This window comes from Gallinula chloropus, assembly GCF_964237585.1.
Source record: "Gallinula chloropus genome assembly, chromosome: 1".
Taxonomy (NCBI): Eukaryota; Metazoa; Chordata; class Aves; order Gruiformes; family Rallidae; genus Gallinula; species Gallinula chloropus.
Window position 1 is genome coordinate 14,150,023 of NC_140085.1, and position 20,503 is coordinate 14,170,525.

Below are 20,503 nucleotides of genomic sequence, written 5' to 3' on the forward strand. Positions count from 1 at the left end.
GAGATGTGCGACAATTTAGGACAGCAACAAGGTCTGACACTCATTACATAAAGGGTTTTTTTTCTTGTTGATTCAGAAGGTTGCTTGTGGAGGTCACAAGCTTAGTCTCTGCTTCCTCCCTTATTATTCTATTATTCTCTACTTCTAAGCAAACCCCCTCACCTCCTCTAAATGTGGTGTTGAGAGACTAACCTCATGCAATTTCCTTTATGTGTAAATAAAAGTTTTGGAAAAACACTGTAAGGTACTGAATGGTAACTACAATGTTCATGGGGATTTTGGTCTGTCTGTTGCAACGTCAAACTAATGCAGCTGCACTGACAATAACAGTGGGGAGGGAAGTGGCAGGGCAGGCTTGTTCTTGGCTGCTTTTTTAGCCCGGGCAAAGGACTGAGTTTGCACTTTGTCCTAGCAGGGAAGGGCCACAAGTGATTCTAACACCACCAGTGCTGGTGTTTCTCTAGGATGACACATATAGGCCATACCTTGTCCAAGGCTGCAGCACACTGTAGCATACTTTATGTGACCATTCTGGGCCAATAAAGTAGCAGAGGAAAATGTTAATGAGTATAGTAGAGCTTTTGAGCAGTAACAACTCTATGGGTTCAACCAGGTAAATCTGTCCCACCTCTGTGTTACTCTTATCCTCAGGTGCAATTCTGTTTACTTGGATGGATTAATACCAAGGTCTACATGGATATGACTGTGGGAGGGTATAACTGGTACTATAACTGGAACTATAACTGGTACCAAGTCCTCTATGGTGTGGCAAGACTGACAAAGACATTACTGTATCTTCTGATAAGGGCGTAAGGGCCACTGACTGAAATCAGAAGATACAGCTCAAGATGCTCCTTCACATGAAGAATTTTTATGGAGCTGTTACAGGATCTTGTGGGCACAACAGGCAGGTTCAGTTGATTAAACACTAGTACCAACTGTGCTTTTTTGGTAAGTGATGAAACACATAGGAGATGTGAGACAATTTAGCACAATGTGGGGTTCTGTGATTCTGTGATTCTGTGATTCTGTTTTCCACCTGTGCTTGTGTGACAAACCCTGCTTGAGGACCAAACAAGAGTGCACACCAGATGTTTAAGCTTCCTTAATGTAAAGAGAGATCCAACCCAAGCTTTCAATGGAGTCCAGGGATCTACTCAGCTGGCCTAGCACAGATATCTCATGCTGAGCTGAATGGGTTTTTCCAGAAATGCTACTAACTCCATCTCCTCTAAGTATAAAGGAAGTTTAGATGCTGATCTTACATGAACATACCTTCATGTAACCTCTATATTATGCTGTTTTGACCTGGTGCCAAAAACTTTTGGATAAATCCATGGAAGAAATGTCCACCAAGGGCTATTAAACCCAGAATGCCCTGTATGGTTCAGAGAGATTTTAATCTGCAAGTCAGTGCCATTTGAATAATATTTTTGGGAGGCCTGTTCAGGTGCCCACCATGTTTGGTTATACTTGTGTGGGCATCCAGAAAGGTGGGCTCTTGGTCTGAGGGAGAGTGGTCAGTCTTACACCCTCACGGGCATCACAGTTATGAATCAGAGATGTTCTCTTCTGAGGAGTATTTATGTTAATTCTATGCACATTGTGCAATTTAAATTTCTCATGCTCCACATGTTGTATTACATTAGGAAGATATACTTACCCATACTGAAATAAAAGCGTAAGTTGCCGTAACCTGTAGTGTCCATGTATGGAGTGCATATTTTTCTTTCTCCATCTCTGAGAAATACCATAGCTGAGCCAGATTCCAGCGTCCCACATTCAGTACCAGTGACGGCTCCAAATATGTCCCACCTGGAGATATCAACAATGGACAGCGAATGTGCAACTTCATACAAAACATTTTCTAGGAGTTCATTTGTACTTACAAATGTAGCTGCTTCTGCTCTTACAGAGGACAGCAAAATGCAGTGTTTCAAATCCGCTCCCTGTGACAAGCCTTAGATATTCAATGTTAGTTTTTAAACTCACTTGACTCCAATAAAACAAAGTGAGTGTAAATATTTTAAATAAATTGGCAGAAAAGCAGAAGTTATTTTAAAATTTAGGCTTTTAATGATTGCTATTGCTAAATATTTAGTGTTGTGTTGATCTATCCTCTTCATTATTTTTCTGGCATAAAAATGCTTAAAATATAATTGCATTCTGTTTCATTTTGGATAATCTAAGGTTTATAGATCAATGAAACTTGAAAAGGCACATGTCCATATCTGCTATACAGTCATTAAATATGTAGGTAAGAGCAGAAAATGCTCTCTTTTCATCTTTTTGAGCATTTAGGGTAACAGTTTTTAACTAACACATGAACAGCATGAAAAAAGACTGCTGTGTTTCTAATATGTGATGATACAATCTTCCGTTTTTTCTGTACGACATTTTATCTTATTTTTATTCAGTGATAATTAAAAGAGCTGTTGCAGAATTTTTCAATTAAATATCTTTATTGAAAATATGTTTTCATCTTGCAAGTGTTGGTTTCTTCAAAACTTGATTAAAATATTTTGAAAGATTAGAAACTGTTGAAAACTTGTACTTTATTTTGGTCCAGTACATTATTTATTCATATTGAAGTCTTAATCAATTAATAATAAAGCATTTTAAAATTATAAGGCTGATAAAGCAACGATATTATTTAGAATCACTAAATCCTGATATTCCAATCATTTAACTAGACAGCATGAGGCAGGATGAACGAGAAAACACTGAAGTTCAGAAATGTTTGTGGGAAGGCAGAGCCTTTTCCTTTCCACTTCCAGCCCAAACAACCTCTAGCAGCAATGGGCCACACAACAATTTCAAAACCTGCTATTGCAAGAATTTAACAGTCTATTGATCGGGTTAACCATTTTAACTATTTCAAAATGTATTTCTAGGATCTCCTTAAGACTGCCAGTTTCCCTACTGAACTAAGCTGCGACAGACCAGCAACATGGCTGTTTGGCAATCCTGCTTTAAAACCGTCAGTCATTTACCCAAGAATTAGTGAGCTTAGAACCACTGAAAAGCTTTATGATCTAAACACAGGTATTTCAATGGAAGCACAGTTTAACCTAACCCTAATTCTGTTGTGCAGACTTTTTAAAGGTAATGTATAATACAATCAAAATGCAATTTTGAAAATGGGTCTCTTGGGCTGAAGGCAAGTACAAAATTAAACGGTTGTGTCTACTTTAACTTACACGAGCAAATCTCACAATGCTCCATTGATCTTTTATATGCTCTATTTAGCTCAATTAAAACACTCTCTGTACTGACCCACAAAACAACGCGGGGGTCATGAATGATGCAGATCATGAGTGTTTCCAGGGATCTTCTCCTTTTAGGCAGCATTAGAAATGAAAAACCACAAAGTCCTACAGCATTAAAAAAACCTGGCACTTAAATAGAAATACATCAACACAATGTCTGTAAGGATAAATGGAAAAGGAACCTGACTGCTGGCATGACAAAGATGTAGCCATTCTTGATTTAACATTATACTTGAATTGATTTGTCCCTCACATGATTCTTGAAACCAGTGATAGAACGATATATAGATATAAACTAGATCTACTGGAAATAGAGTACCAGTGTCTCTGCTAGGGAGACCAGAGGCAGCCTGGTGTGAGGATCTGTCCACTTTTAGGATCAGGCCCTAATGCATGCAATTAAAGAGACAATGACAACAGGAAGATGTGTGGTACTAACTACTCCTTTTCAATGTAGCCTACTGCTTTAGGTGGGACATGCAAAAAAATTCTGATCAACTGATTATTAAAAACAATGATAAGTGCCCCTGCCCTCACTGTTTAGCCCTTCCAGATGTGGTGACGTGCTGGAACAGTCTGCCCAGAGACGTAGTGGATGCCCCAACCCTGGAAGTGTTCAAGGCCAGATTGGATGGGGCCCTGGGCAACCTTGTGTAGATCCAGGCCTGAAGTTGGTGGCCCTGCCTGTGGCAGGGGGGTTGGAGCTCTATGATCCTTGGGGTCCCTTCCAACCCATGCCATTCTATGATTCTATGATTCTATGATTCTATGATTCTATTTCTCACCTCTGCAAGCACTTGGTGCAGAGGAAGGTGGTGGTGACCCTTTTACTCTCCTTTTGGAGATGCTTTTCCTTTCCTTTGAGAACTGTTTACAAGCAACCGTTTACAAGGGCATGGAGTGATAGGACAAGGGGTAATGGCTTTAAACTGAAGGAGGGGACATTTAGATTAGACATAAGGAAGAAATCTTCTCTGTGAGGGTGGTCAGGCCCTGGCACAGGTTTCCCAGAGAAGCTGTGGCTGCCCCCTCCTTGGCAGTGTTCAAGGCAAGGTTGGATGGGGCTTTGGGCAACCTGGTCTAGTGGAGGGTGTCCCTGCCCATGGCATGGGGGGGGTGGGACTAGACTGGCTTTGAAGTCACTTCCAAACCAGTCTGTGAATCTATGATTCAGAGCTGACAGGCTCCACCTGATGTTAAAAAAGGGGAGCCTGAGAACTTCTTGCGAGCCCTGTCTCAGGTATAAAGTGTTTCTGTGACTATTTGAGTACAGTAAAACAATATTTCATATATAGTTCAAATAGCATTCAAAAATATTTCTCTCAGAAGGAATTACGAAAGCTCATCTATTTGCAGTAGTGTACAGTTCCCAAAGCAAATCTCCATGTAAATGTTGCAATGACAATAATGGTGACAATTCTGTATGATGGGGATGTATTCCATAGTATCATCTAAGTTCAGTGTGTTTTCATGGCTGCATGAAATTTAAGTTCCCATTCTTATAGCAACAATTGAAAGAGACAAGTTTCCAATATAGAATAAAATTTGGAAAGCAAATAAACGTAGAAGTTGTGAAACCTTGGGCTGGCCAATTAGTGCCTCGGTAAACAAATTTCACCCCTGCTAGGGCAGGCTGTCACACCACCAAGATTTGACAGGCAGAGGGCCAGATCAGGACCTGGTACCTGGGACTGCACGCAGGGTGAGAGTGCAAAATGAATCTGCTGGCTGCGTCCCACCTCGCTCAGAGCTGAGGGCGCTGGCACCTGCAGATCGGAGCTTGGTAGTGTGTGACAGGGAAGAAATTGGGCTTTTGCTAACCAGGGTATGGCAGAAGCATTTTAATCCTATATTTCTACTGACTCACAGTATTTATTACTGTGATTAATTTTTAAAAGATAGTTACTCATTATCGAAGGAGGTAATGATGATGAGGGGTCTGGCCTGATGTAGAACAACTAAACACATGGTCCAGAAGAGACAGATCTACAGACAGGGCAGATGTCCTCAGGTAACACTCACATTGGTCTTTTTTTACAATATGGAAAAGAGACTAAGAGAATATCTCAAACATATCTCCCATGTCCGCTGTGCATACCGTGCAGACATACTCATTCCCTTTCCTTTGTCTGAAACAGCACCCGCTGTGCCATAGGTTGATTATTCAACCTAGGACAGAGTTCACAGTGAATATTTTTGCTGTGAGCCCCAAATAAACCACACTCTTATTAGCATGTCTTCTGTAAACAGTGCTCTTTAACTTCAGCACAGCATAGGCAGCATTTGAATCAGGTGCTAATGACCTGAAGCACTTTGTAGGTTAAAATCAACATTCAGTAGAGACCCATAAATTAACAGTGTATGTTCCTTATTGCCCTGGGGTTACAGCAACAAACAAATTATTATTTTTTAAATAAAAACTAATCAATCAGCTAATTCTTTTTGTCAGAATTTAGCCATCCATGTTTTTGTAAGATTAGTACTTCTGCTGTTCCGGATGTTTTTTTAACTTCCCATGCCCTCACAGCAGTCAGATCTGTCTTTACAGGTACTCTTCGAATCCCAATATATGTTTAATGTAGGAAATTATCAGCCAGATCCTAAGGTCTCGCATGGCAGGTATGGCCATGCCCTTAGTGCTGGAAGGTGGAAGCAGGCAGCTGCTTCAGCTGTCCTGCTTCAACCTCCTCCTTCTCTGACACCTGGAGGCTTCTGCACAAGCAGGAGCTCTCTCTTGGCAAAGTACAGCCCACAGCAGGGTTCCACAGGGGTTGAATTTCTCAAGGAATTTGATTTCATATGGATATGAGTTTGTTAACAGCACTCAGCTGTGACAGAATGAAAAAGCAGATCAACATTGTGTGTTTCTTCAGAATGACTACATAATTCATGAGCACAATTTTTCATTAAAAACTTTGGTGACAGGATGGTCTGGAGACAGACTGTTCCTCCTGATCTTTCTGGACTTGTTCCTTCCTAAAATCCACACTCACCCATCATTTACTGTATTTCTATTTGTTCTAGTCCTACAGCCCTACAGAGGTGAGGGGTACTCACCCTTTGGGCTGGCTCTCAAACTCTTCTGCCCACTGCTCCTGAGCATCCTCTGTGGAAAGGTCCACGTCTCGGGTTGTAGCGAAGTTGAACTCGCTGCCTTCTGTCCCGTGGAAGTAGATGGAGTTTCCATCTGACTGGCAGCTATGCTGTGGTCAAAAGGAGCACAAGGGAGGTAATGTTATATTGGGTTTGTAAGGTGTCCCACTCACATGCCACAGCTCAGAGTGACCTGTACATCATCTAATGACTCACCAATGCCCAAAAGAAAATAAAAAATGGACGGTCATCTTCTCCATTTCTTGGCCTACCTCTGATGATGACTGTGTCCTAATCCCAACCTTCTTTCCTACAAATGCACTACAGACCATTGTAAAACTGTTTTTGCATAGGAAAGACATTTACCAGATCTTTGGGTATTTATTTTTACTTTGAAGCATTGCCTTTATATTTGGCACATACAAATAACTTTATAAGTATACAAATAACTTTATAAGTGTACAAATAACTTTATAAATATACCAAATATTGCTATAGGTATCTCATCCACGTCAGAGTTTCTTGCTGTGAAACATGTCAAATTTCTATGCCTGAAATTTTCCAGAAGAGGTGTTTGTGTGCAAAATTGCTATGTGTTGCCATACAGTACACTTTGGGCCTGAAGTCTACAGGTGGAAAGTCTGTATTTGCCATATTTAATTCACATAGCGTAACAAACAGATCTATAGGCAACTAGGTCTTGTGATAACAGCAGTCTTCGTAGTCCTGAGGCTGCCCCCTAACCCAACACATCGGCTTCTCATATTGTATTTCTATATATACCATTTCAGCAGCACCCAATGAAGTCACAGATCTGCCCCAATGTGTCCTGACTACCATGACACTCCAGGAGTATTGACCTGGGAGAAGCTGTCTGTGAGAAGCGCATGAGGGTTACAGTACAGATCTTCTTTTCTCCCATCCTACTTTCGCCTTCTTCTGTGTCTGATAAAATGGTAAAAATCTGTAAAATCTGTGTCTCTGAAGCAGATACTGTAAGTTTCTAAAGTTCTACCTGGCCTCAATGCAAACTGAGAACTTAGAATTTTATTGAATTGTTCATTTTAAAACAAATGCTGATAAAAGTAGTAATTTGCTCAATCACTTTTAGCGGGCAGGGAGGGGGAAATCTTGGTTGCATCTAAAGAGAAATCTGAAATAAGAAATTACTAATTAGAATAATTCTACATTCTTAAGCACAGTTCAACATCCAAGAAAGAAATATAATAATTCCAAATTGCATTGACCTTTTCAGTATCATCTATGCAGTGCCCTCTTGTCTCTGAACCCCTTCATAACGCGCCAACGGAAAGCATGACAATCACCTCTTCTGCTTTTAAAAAGGTCACAGTAGTGCCACATATGTGAATATGTGAATTAAATTTTTAACAAAGGGAAAGATGTGGCAAGAAATGAAAACTGCCCAGTACATCTCTATGGGATTTTAAAAGCAGAGTACAAAATAACACATTTTGTCACATTCTGTAACTCCTTCTTCATTTATCAAGGCAAAAAAGGATATAATTAGAATTCTTCTGTTGATTATTTTCAAGTGTGGTTGCCCATAACTTAGCAATCAATTTATATTTAGGAATGAAGTTTGTGACTACATTTCTAGAGGTGCCTACACATTGTTAGGAAAAAATCTGACTTGGAGTCTGATTTTTGTATGTAGACAACAACTCTGTCTATTAATACTGACTAAATATCACTCAAAGAAATAAACACACTATAAAAATGTAAAGATGGTTTCAACTGCTAAAATAAACAAATTGCTGTTATTTTTCTTCCAGAGAAAGGTCAAAGCAATAGAAAGATTTTTGAAGTGTTGAAAATTTATCACAGAAATTAAATATATTTTTCCACGAGTCTCCTTACTCACTTAATGCACCATATGCACAGTGCCCATGTATGCCGCAGCTGACACTGAAAAGGCAAAATAATTTACCCATCAAATATTTTAGAACTAGTAGAAATTAATGAAACAGTTTTGTATTTCACTTCTCTTTGAAAAACACTGTTTGCACTATGCAGTTATTTATAATTGACTGAGAAGTGGCTTTTGTTCACTGATGTTATCCTTCATGCTCATAGGTGTTGCTAAGATCAGAATTTTAAGACTAATTTGTTTATTTTGCTTTTCAGAATTGTATTCATTTGCTGAACAGAAATGAAGTGTCCTTTTCCTGTCAATCATTCTGCCACAAAACTACTATTATCTGCAGGCAGTCAAGTTAATGCACTAAAAATAAAAATTCAGGCTAAAACTCAATTCAAATATATATGCAACCCTTCATCTCTTAGTGAACAAATAGATACAGACTTTGGAATATTTACTAAAGTATGTCTGATGGAGTTTCCATTTAGGTTGTCAAGATAAATAAAATGGGCAGTTTGGCAATAGGGTGAATATATAATTATTTGTACAGTGGTGTATGATCAAACAGCAGCATCATTTATTTCATTAGTTCTATAAAAGTATCTCTGTGCCTTCAGAGACAGCTACACAGTATCTATGAACATGTATTTTATTCATATTTTATGTATTAATGACCTAGACAACATATGCTAAAATAAACCTCTGCTCATGTTAACTTTGAATCTCACGTGAAACAGCTACACAGAAGAACAGTTCAGACTGGGTTTTGACTCCTGGTATTCTACATGGCTATGAAACCAACAGTGGGACCTCATTATCTTTACAGAAAGTAAGAAAGATCCTCAAAACACATATATGGGTTTTAAAATTTTGAGGAAGAGACAGAATTTTCTGGTACATTTTTCCCCAGTGCTACCATTTGGGCCACTGGACATGTCCATGGGAAAAACAGGTGAGGATCAGCCCCACCTGCATAAACCATGCTGCTCTTATGCTCATGATCCATATATTCATCAACACAATGAATCACAATGATCACAATGATCTTCCATATTTTTCTTTCAATTTTCCTTTTTTTCTTTTTTTCTTTTCTCATCTGATGTGCTGCTGAGGGGTCAATAGCCTCAAAAAGCACTCAGCCAAATTTTCCAGCAGCAAAAGTAGCTCCACAGGAGATGGTCCTTCACCAGCACTCCCCATCTACCTTGTCAGCCTTGTTCAACATCCAGGATGCTGCTGTGTTGGATTATTTTGTGGTTTTGTAATAGCGTTTGGACAGATTAGAGACTGAATTGAAACCATCAGACTTGTTTTCTCTTGGGTTAAACCCAAGATTTGAATCCAAACATTTAGAAATGAAGAACTAAACTACAACTTACATACTCTGCCTCTTTTCACCCTAATTAAAGCCTTTACACTTTCAGGGGTAGCCTATATACTTCCAGTACTTAAGGGCTGAATTTTACAGGGTTTTTTTTTTCATCACTCTAAACTGATTAAAAATGTGGAATGAACATGTGCTGTGTTTTCAGACTGACTGGATTAAGTTCTCCCTAAACTGGACATACTGCATCTACATATATGTAGATATAGAGTTCTCTCTTACGAATTTAAGAGTCAAATTTCTTTTCTGTTTCTTTTGTGTTTGCAGGTCAGTGACTTACAAGATAAGATCAAATCAGCTTGCAGTGCAAATTTTGTAATTAAAAAGGCCAAATGACAGCAACTTGTAGGACATTTCTTCTTGTTACCATGGAAGCATCAGCTGTTGGTCCAGAACTAAACCAGAGCTTAATTTTGTATTTAAAAGGAGATTAAAAGCATACGAAACACGCTTTTACTTGTCCTTGAACAAATTAGGACACTGAAAAGTTAACTAATTGGTGAGGAAAAATTAATTTAGAGAATGAATCTTTTGACAAATCTGGTAACATTCATTACGCAAAGTTTTCTCCCAAATCACCTACATAATAGAAGAGGGGACACTTGCAGGCACTTGAATGGAACCACTTCATGACAGCAGCTATTTCCCATTGTTTGAAACCAGAGTGGGACTATCAGCCTGCCATAAGTAAACTGTTGTATTACTAAATAAACAATCTCTGCCTGTTGCCAAATGGAGAGAAGCCAAGTTCTGTTCAGGGACTGTGGTCATCCCAAGTGGAAAAAACCCCTAGTTTAATTTAATCTGGCACTACCAGTACTATTATTCACTAGCTGCAATTGTTAAGCTATTGCTTGTAATGAATAGGGCAAAATGAAAATTGGCTGGATGCATTCCTGTATCAGCATGCTTAGATTTGCTTTCAATATAATCTTCACTCTGAAATATCTGTTTGTCTGAAGTTTGTCTACTGGATAGTTAAAGTGTCAATGCTTTTTCCCTACTGTTAAGCCGTGCATGGCTCATCATTATCTGCCTCCACCATCTCCCACGTGCACTTTTTCTTGATTGCTGATGCTTGCCACTATACCTGTTGCTGAGATGACCAAACTTGCATGCCCTTGTCCTTTCTTCCCAACAGGCTTGGAAAATGACCCACAAGATGAACGTCCTTGAGACACTTCCTTAGTGCTTTCCTCAACAGGCCTTGTCATTGATTACACCAAAGAATGCACTGCTTACCAGGATGACTGCTCTGCCCTCTTGCAGTATTTCGTTTTCCTCTCACATCTCCCCAGCCCCAGCTTATGTCCTGTTTTATAAATGGATAGCAATTTCCTGGGACACAGGCTGTCTTTTTGGTTTGTGTCTGAAGAGGCAGCAGCTGTACGTTCCTTGCTCAGGTCTCTTTGATGCTACAACGGTATCACTGCTACAAAAAAATACATTTTCATGCTAAAATTGCTGTTGTCTGAATACTTCTAGTCTATCAGGGCAGTTCTTAGCCAAGTTGTCTGAGAACCAGCAAGTCTTATTAACTCAGGTGAGCTTTGTGCTGTACATTGTGAGGGCTAATAATTTCAAGACACAGAACATGGGAGAGAGTAGTGCATGGTTTCAAAATCAAGCTTTTGTCAAGAGTGTGTCACTGTCTTTATCCTACTCTATACTCCTTATATTTTCTACCTACAACTTTCATATTTTTGGCAGGTGCTTTTTGGAAAGCCTCTTGATCATCTGAGATGCAGAAGGGTTTCAAATAGGACTGCTCAAAACCATTGGTCAGCAAAAGCAGACCAAAAATCAAATTTGGTGAAGCAGGTACTTTCCAATGGGACCTATTTATGTTTTCATAAATAAATACTGACCAACTTTCCACGACACCTAAATATCTTACAGACCTCATGTCAGGTTTGTGATCCTACATCATGTACCATGCCATAACAATCTCCCTATTTTTAAAGACATACGTGAGAGCACCACATAAGGAGACACCTGCTACCCTCAGTGTGGCCTGTTGGCTGGAAGGGATCACTGGAAGGCTTCTGTTCACCCTGATATGTGGAGTAGCACAGGCATCAACCAGATCAGCCTATGCCACAGTTGCAGCTAAGGACACAGCTCTGAAGATTTTCAGAAGCTCAAAAGACAAAGACTGGGAATGTAAACAGAAGCACTGAAGTTCATCTAAACCAGCTTTTGTCCTGGTTGTTCCAGTCAAACTTGTGAATCAATAAATACCTCTTTGCTTTACAGTATGGGATTGCTTTACTTGGAGAGGAGAACAGAGGGCAACTAAATGATACAACTGTGCCATTCGGAGAAGCATCAACAGGAAACACTAGTGTGAAATTCCTCAGTGTAACAGATTTTTGGCTGAGGTGCTGCATATCATCTTCCCAAGGCTCATCCTCACACTCGCATGAAAATGTTGTTCACCTCTGTGCTTTTAAAGTAGCCACAGTCATCTTTACCATCATTTAATTAGATTTTTATCAGAGATGAACATTGATGCACCTCTTCATATTATCTCTCCTGAGCCTAATGGCCCTGATGATTCTTTCAGACAGCTGTAGCCTCACAATTTAGTTTTTGGCGACATTTCCTGCATTGGAATGAATGTGTTGGGCATTTGGGCAGTGCCAGCTTGCAAAGGGCTGACGGCAGATGGAAAGAAATCTGCCCAGTATGCCTTCACCTCTACACGAGCAGAGGGCCATCAATTTCCCCCATTAAGGAGTTGTCACGCAGCCCACCCAGCTGGAGGAGCATCTCTGATAGCCAGGCTGGCTGGCGTATGCTATTCAAATACAAAACGTGCTTTAAAAGGAAACAAAAATATCGTTTGTCGGCAAATTGAAAATGCATGGCTTTAACCACAGCCAATTTTTTAATGACTGTAATATTTTAAGTGATTATTTTTGCCACTTCAGATTGCTCCTTAGAGAGGAGAGGTTTTTTTAATTAAAATCTAGGCAATGCAAACAGATGAGATACGGGAAGCAGAGGAACAAGAAAAAAGATGAAGAAAATTAATTAAAGCAGCATTGTCAATGGAGCTATAAATTAGATATTGTGTCTTTCTGGGAATGAGTCATGCAGGTTTTAAAAAAAAAATTAGATTTTGACATGATAACAGGTTCAAGGATAGATTCCACTGTGATAAAATCATACTCTGTATGCAATGTCTTAGCCAGCAAAGGGACAATGAAGGAATTCAGGTAAGATTCTCAATTCTAAATTCTGTGGATTTGACTGTTAATGATTCTGTCCTGAAGTCCCTTCTTTAACCAAAGGAAAAACCACAATGTGATTAGAATACTTTCCCATGAGATTAAACAGGACTTGAATCTTTCCCTCATGCTACATTTTTACATCATTTAACGTAGGTTGCAGAATGAAAACCTTGGCTGCACAAGCAGAGCAGATGAACGGAAGGTTATAGTGCACTTTCCCTTTCCGAAACAACGGGATGAAACTTGTCCTGTGATGTAGTAATAAACAGTTTATAAAGTGTGTTTTCACTCATTATTTCTGGTTATAGACTGTTATTCAAAGGCTGGTTCTCAAAACACTGCGCTTGTTTATGAGCAATTTGTATGATTTGTATCGTTCTTAATTTTATAGGACATTTCACAATGTTTGTACAACACTGGTCATTCTGGCGATGACCGATTTCCTTAATGACTCATTTCACTGGCATGAACTGAAATATTCCTCTATCTTACTGGGAGCTACTGATGTTTCTAGCACTCTGCAGTGAGCATGATTAAATCTCATCTGTTCTTCTGAAAGTAATGATGTGTAATTACAACACTGTAAAATTAGAGTGAGAAAGAGTCAACTGAAGCAGTTTCTACTCTTCGGTATCTAATGGGTCAGTTCATGTTGTTTTTATTAATGTGCATCTCACAGTGATCTGCAAAACCAAATTCTTTCCTTCTAGGAGGCAGGAAAGACCCCTGGTGCTTTGATGCCAGCTCAAAGCTAAGGCTGGCTCCCTGCCACCCGCCACCACACTTCCGAGCCACGGGGAACTGGCATGGAAAAAGGTGCAGGTTCAGCATCGCTGCCTGACAGCGATTCTCAGCTGCTCAAACAACTCACAGCCCATGGTCAATGACCTATCGGTTCCAATGACCCCTTACACATCATATCTAAGTATTAATATTATTATTTTAATTGGAATTGTGATTCTTAACAAAAAAAATCCAAGACCAATTCCATGAATGGAATCAGACTGAGATCCAGTCCTATGGATGTATGGATGCCTCAGTGTGCCCACACTCTCACTGAAGGGAGCTGGTCGACAGGTTTTGTGCACACAGCTCCACTTTCTTCACTTCTCCTCCCCTCTCACACTCCTCCTTCCACCCACAGAGAAGTAGGAATGGCTCTCAGATAAAGGTGCAAGAGGAAGCCTGATTGATTCTTCCCATGGAGATCTGGTGCATAAGGGCTCCTGCAAGGCAAAGCAGCTGGCTAGAAGTCTGGGTTTAGCCCACAGACCACATACTGCCTTGATATATCTTATTTGAAAACGAAAGAGTCCTTTCAGAATCATCTGTATGTGTATAATTTTGCCCAATGTAAGGTTATAGTGATTTCAATCTGCCACTTTCACACTAGAGCATAGTGTGACTAGACACACCTAGAGCAACATCTTTCCTCCTGCAAACAAATATATTTGATCTAGTTAAGATAATGGGTACCTCAATCCTTTTTTAAAACATGAATTTGAAACTAAAAAATGGGGAAAAAATCTTGTTTACATTAGTACAAATAACTAAACCCAATAAAGATATATATGGAATATCAGGATGCTTGTTTTGAAAGAAGACAATCCAACAGCATTTCTATTAATTAACAGAGCATTCAGAGATTTGGAAATCTGCTCTGGAGCTGGGGGTTGGGCATAGTATAATCAGCCTCTTTTCTGGTCAAACTCCTATGCTTGCATGCATGTCTTCCCTGCTCAGTGACACACAACACAGGTTCAGCAGGGGCTCACAGATCTAGGATGTGCATTGCCCCGATGTGCTTAGGGGTGATGGAAGGTCACGGAGTTTAATGGACACATTTTCAGCAGATTTTTCTGAGTGTCAGTGTTCATTTTTCCCACTCTCTTTTTATGCAAATTTCTCTTCTGCTATGCTGACATGCATTTCTGGGAATATAAAACGAGCTGAATGGTAATGACCTGTTACTTAAGGGATTTACTTTATCAGGATATTGGGATTGGGACACTTTCAGGATGTAATGGTCATGTCACTGGTAGCGAATAATATTCATCAGGTACCACTCCCTGGTCCTAAACCCAAGTTGCTCAGCAAGGCTGGAACAGACCTTCCACTCCTGCTCCCATCCCATGCTATTGCAGGCTGCATGCTCGCAGCTCAGCAGCACAGACAACCTCAGGTGTGGTCCCCAGCTCCTGCAGACCAAACAAACTAAGCTGACCTGCTGACTTCAACCTTCAGCCACCAAGTGAAGAGCAGTTGAAACTGCTATGAGACAGCAGTTCTGCAACTCCTCTCAAAGGTAAAGAGTATCACTGGGTTAACACATCACAACCAAATACATCACTGCTCTGTTTTCTGTAACGATCTATACTGGTTTTTCCCAGTATAGATTTTTCCCATTTTTTTCTGTAAAAATTCCAGACACAGGTGGTTTAGTATCCATGCTATTCTTATGTACTCAAAACATTGCACGGACATGAACTATTAAGACTTCTATGGTGGTGGTTGTCCTTAACTTCAGTTTTTGAGCTTGCACATTCAATCTTGGACCAGGGAAATGACAGAAAACTAATAAAATTGGCAAATGATCTATCTCAAACACAACAGTTTCTGGTTGAATATACAAGATATATGAAAAGTCCACTGAAAGATGAGATCACTTTTATCTTCTATAGGAGTAGTGATCCAAGAAGCATTACCAAAGGATTTTCTTTTGTCCATCAATTAGCTATGGAGACTTGATGATCTTTAGCAGCTCTCAGCATAACACTGCTTCATATGTTTCAGCAATCTTAAGTACCAGTGCAACATCCTAACCATGCTCACACTCTGAGCTGTCACTGGAAATATTGAAATGAAGTCAGGAATTTATCCTGTTCAACACCCTTCTACACAGTCCAACACAGATAAATACATTCCAGTGGATCCAATTAATCTCCTAAGGGTTGCTTGGCCTTGCTAACAGTGTCTTTCTTGTCTTTTGCTGTCTTCTTTGGAACTGAAACACGCAGATTCAATGGCTTATGTCTCAGCTTGCTTCCTACTTCAGTAGCCAGTTCCAGCTGCGTCTGCAACCAGCCATGTGCTTTCAAACGAGTAACAGCCACTCCTGAGCGCAGCAAGAAATGTAATGAAATTCCTGGTCCAAGCTCAAGCAGGCCGGGAGAGGAGGAGAAATCACTTCCCAAGTTGGGCACAGGCAAGTTCCTACAAGTGCTTATTGAGAACACATCGTCCAAACCCACCAAGCTGGGGTGAGCACATCAGTGCATAATTAGCATTAATGCTTACTTACACTGTCCACTCCAGTGACTGAATCCATCAGGAAACTAACCCAGGACCCAGACAGTAGTCATCACAGAAGTACTGTTCTTTGTTTCAGCTAATTTACTAATCTAAGCAGCTATTAATCTCAGCAGTTTTACCAGCAAAAGTCCTGGAATTGTAATGTTTGCTAATTATTTTAGTAGACCTCAAGTACTACCAAAGTGACCTTTCTATGGAAAACAATATACTTCCTTTGCAACTTGACAAGAATCCAACAAGAGCATGTATCAGGTATAATAAACAATACTAAAAGCCACCTCCTGAGCTACTACTGGGAAAGACTTTTCTGAACCACATTTGATTACATGAGCAACAGCAACCTTTATTCTAAATTGCCAACAATTCATATATTAATGCCTACTTTTACTAATAGAGTAACCTACTAAGGCAACAAAATGGTATATAATGGGAATTCCCTTGGAAGGTTGGGATGGCTGAAGGGATGCGTGAGGTGGGCAGTTCTAACATGCTGGGACCATAATGGTAACCAGGTTAGGCCAGGGACCATTCTCTGGTGTTGCCAGCAAATGACACAATAGAGCTTTTTATATACTAATCAAAACTGAGTTGGCCAGCAAATAACATCCAGAAATGTGAATGTTCATTGGCATTAGCTGTTCATTGGCATTGTCAAAACAACTCATTAGGAAAAACTCTGAAGGAAGGCCATGCAGAAGTTAACACAATCTTCAAGAAAGCTTCTTAATGCTGGTTTATCTAAAATGGTGATTGACAGAGGACAGAAGGATATGAATTGAAACTTGTATGGCACTAACAGTTTCAGATGGCAGAGAAAAGGTCTCATAAGCTTGAAATGGAGTTTGGCATAGTGATAGACTGTGAGTATGGAAACTTCTTTAGAAAGCACATAGGTGAGAGTTATAAAAAGTAACAGCATAGCAATGAAAATTTTAAAATTCCTATATCGACTTTCTGAATAAACATCAGGTCTATTTGGCAAATTTTAGATTTCTGGGAAGCAAAAGAACTTGTAGGAGAAAAAAAGAACTAGAATTAACTTTGATGCAAGCTATCCCTGTAGCACTGTCAGTGTTTCTCCAAGTTAATTCTGCAGGCCAGTGCCTTTGGCTATGATAGAGAAATGTCCTAAAAGCTTCCACCAGTTTCTATGAATTCACTCCAACTGCTGTGAAATGCTGCTGTAATCAGAAATGATCAGTGTGGTTACTTTTAAAATGTGATGAAGTGTCATTAACTTCATTAACACAATACAGTTTCTCAGCTTTCTATTTACGCTAAATATTGTGTTTGTGATGAACTATTATGACTAGAGCTATGCTAAATGTTTTAAAGAAAATATTAAAAGTGGGGCTTTTTTTGTTTTATGTAATTTTCCAATCCTGAAAAGCATAAAGACTTTGTCAGAAAATTTGTTCTTGGTGTTATAATGCTATGACAAGGTTTATGCTGAATCTGATGTAAATCTTGACCCAATTCATAGTTTTACTTTTGACATAACATGAAATTCACATTGCAAAATCTGTTCAAATTTTATTTGGCAAGTATGTTCCTGAAAATTTGAGGAAAACTGGGGCAAAATCCTTAAAAATGAAATTTGAGCATGGGAATGCTCTGGCAACAATCTGGATACACTAAAAATGTTTGAAATAACTACAGGCCCCATGAAGATTAACAGACTTAATTCAGCGTAGCTACACCACAGCCTTACACATTGCCTTAACCTGGTGTAAGTGGCTACACATAGTGAAATGTCAGCTGATGCACATTTCACTTTTCCCTAAAACAGAAGTCGGCGTTGGAGTAAAGGTAGATTGGTAGATCCTCACTTGCATCTCATGAAAGTTTTGAGCTTGTAAGGGTGTTTTGTCTAGAAGCACCAAACAATCCCTGAGTTTGGTTCCTTATCATTCATTTAACCACAGCTGTGTATTGAAAAGCTGGCTGAGCTCAACTAAACAAAACCAAAAAACCCCAATAACAACGGAGAAAAAAAGACATTTACTTGCTAAAGTTTAGATGCTGTTTATGCATAGTTTGGAAGGAGCAAGGAGCGTTTAGGCTTGGGCAGCTGAGAAGCAGCTGCACCTGTGGCACATTAATCCTTGCTTTGCTTTCACACCTTCGTGTGGGCTGGATTTTAAAATCCAGAGATAAGACTGACAACATAACAAGTGTGAACTAATCACAGGAAATTACTTCATTAAATAATACACGGGGCATTACTGCATTATAAAATCTCATAGAAAAAACTTTGTCATTGTAGTTTAAATGGTCTTACTGAAGTAAAAAAGTCAATATGTAGGTACTATGAGAAGATTAGTGGGAGCATTTATTTTTAAAAAGATTAACCTGAAACCATTCATATCAGGTTCTGTGGGAAAAGGATGAGGCCATAACCAACCTCTTACTGCCCTCAGTATTCGACATCTGTTTCCTGTGCAATTGCCAAGAACATTACCAAGAGCATAAATGAACCCTGACATTAAAACTGCCTTTTTTGTGAATGAAAAATGGTATGGAAGCAGAAAATCATTTGCTGTTCAACTTCTGGCTGGTTGGAAACATAGAAAGTAAGAATCCAACTGATTTCCAGATGTTGAACAATGCTCCATTTGAAAGAACTCTGTGCACAGAAATATTGTAGGGCTCCTTAGAGTTTTTCCAAAGGCTGTATGATCTTGCTGGATCTCATGTGTCAAAATAGGTTCTTACTGAAAAAGAGACTTTTCAGGAGCAGCTACTACCTGAATGGATGCTGCAATGGAGATGCATTATTCACAGTCAGAAAAAGTGGGAAGCTATAGTTTTTTTGTGATGGCTTATGATGAAGCAAGTAGTGGTTGCTGAACAACACCAAGATAAATAAACAAGTAGATTTCAACATATCCAAGGGAGAGACTTGATTTTATTTCAAAAATATTGCACTGTTTTGCTAAAAGGAAGCTGTTTCCCATTTTCTGTTACATGATCTTTGACATGACAGTATAAACTGTCATTGGGTTCTGGTCATGGCAGAGAAGTTGTATTGTTCTAGAAAGCCCCAGTGGGACAGAGAAGAGGGAAAAACAGCCAAAAGAGACCAATTCTAGAAGCAGATGGAGCGGTCTAAACACCCTTGTGTGTACAGTGTTAGATGTTACCATCTTCTTCTACATACAAGAGTAATAATAATACCATTAAGCAATAGATAATCAGACTAACCTTAACTGTGGCCCCAGGGAAGAAAAGCCAGTTGCCAGTATCCACAGGATCAAGATTATCTTCTAACACAACTTTTCTGTGAGCAGCATTTATGATCAGGATATTGTCCAGTGCCCAACAGGCTTCATACACATCACCAGCATGAACATAATCCTGTTTCCACTGAAAATGAATGTTTTCTCCTTTAGCATCTTCGGGAAGGTACAATATGTGGATGATTGTACTGACATTGGAAGGAGCACTGAAAAACAATGTTATGGAATTAGACCAAGTTTAAGCTGTAGCCAGGAATGCTTTTACCTCATTTAACACATTTACCAGGTGTGACACAGTTGTGTTCATGCCCCTCGTATGCAGATAAATCTGTGGAGATAGGAAAATCCCTGTCCTGAGGCAGTTCCACTGTGCCAGGCAGTGCACATACAGCCTGAACAGACATCCTTGCTTCAAAGAAAGTGCAAGCTAAGGCAACGAATAGCAGATCAATGAAGATGTTTGGAGAGCAGGAAGAAAGAGCAGGGTAACATTCATACTCAATGCTCCTAGGTGACTGGGCATTGTCAGGTATGGACGTAAGGAAATGTGAAGGAAACACTTTACGAAACCAGGTCTCCTGACTCCTTCACAGATCCAAATAGACTAGAATGGTTAATGGGAAAAACTGGGAATTTTCTCTGCCAAACCTGACCTTCCAATCTCACAGCCCTGCTGTCAGGCAAGTTCTGTGGGTGAAGAGGGCCAGGTTGGCTTTCTTTACATATTCTGCTTCAAAAACAATATGGAAGAGACAACCCATTTGTCGTCTCTCTCGCTGCTGAAAATGGAAGATGTGGGGAGGAGAGGCAGAGGTGAAGTATTAGTCATGCTCAAGGTCTTGAGCTCTGCTTCCCAGACCTGTCCTCAGAGCTGCGAATGGACTGAGGCCCACCCTGAAATCTGGATGAACAGCTCTGCATTGCAGAGATGAAAGGACTGAGCTCTGTTTGCAAGGAGTTGCTGAGAATTATTTTTGTTTTATTAATCATCCAGCAAGGGAATTCAGACCTCAGCCTGCAAGGAGGCAGAAAATTGGGGTTTGCAAGATGTCAGCTACACAACCTTGCTTCTGCCTTTGTAGTGATGCTTT

General features: G+C 39.7%; 1 protein-coding gene across 1 annotated transcript in view; it reads right to left on the reverse strand.

Moving 5' to 3' along the window:
- RELN (reelin) overlaps nt 1-20,503 on the reverse strand; it is a gene marked incomplete at its 5' end in the record, with an annotated part of 289,955 nt that overhangs the window by 111,315 nt on the left and 158,137 nt on the right. The window contains 3 exons of the mRNA XM_084269735.1: nt 1,664-1,815; nt 6,327-6,472; nt 19,378-19,618. Of these exons, the coding sequence (XP_084125861.1) occupies nt 1,664-1,815; nt 6,327-6,472; nt 19,378-19,618 (539 nt within the window). The remainder of the gene's footprint in view (nt 1-1,663; nt 1,816-6,326; nt 6,473-19,377; nt 19,619-20,503) is intronic.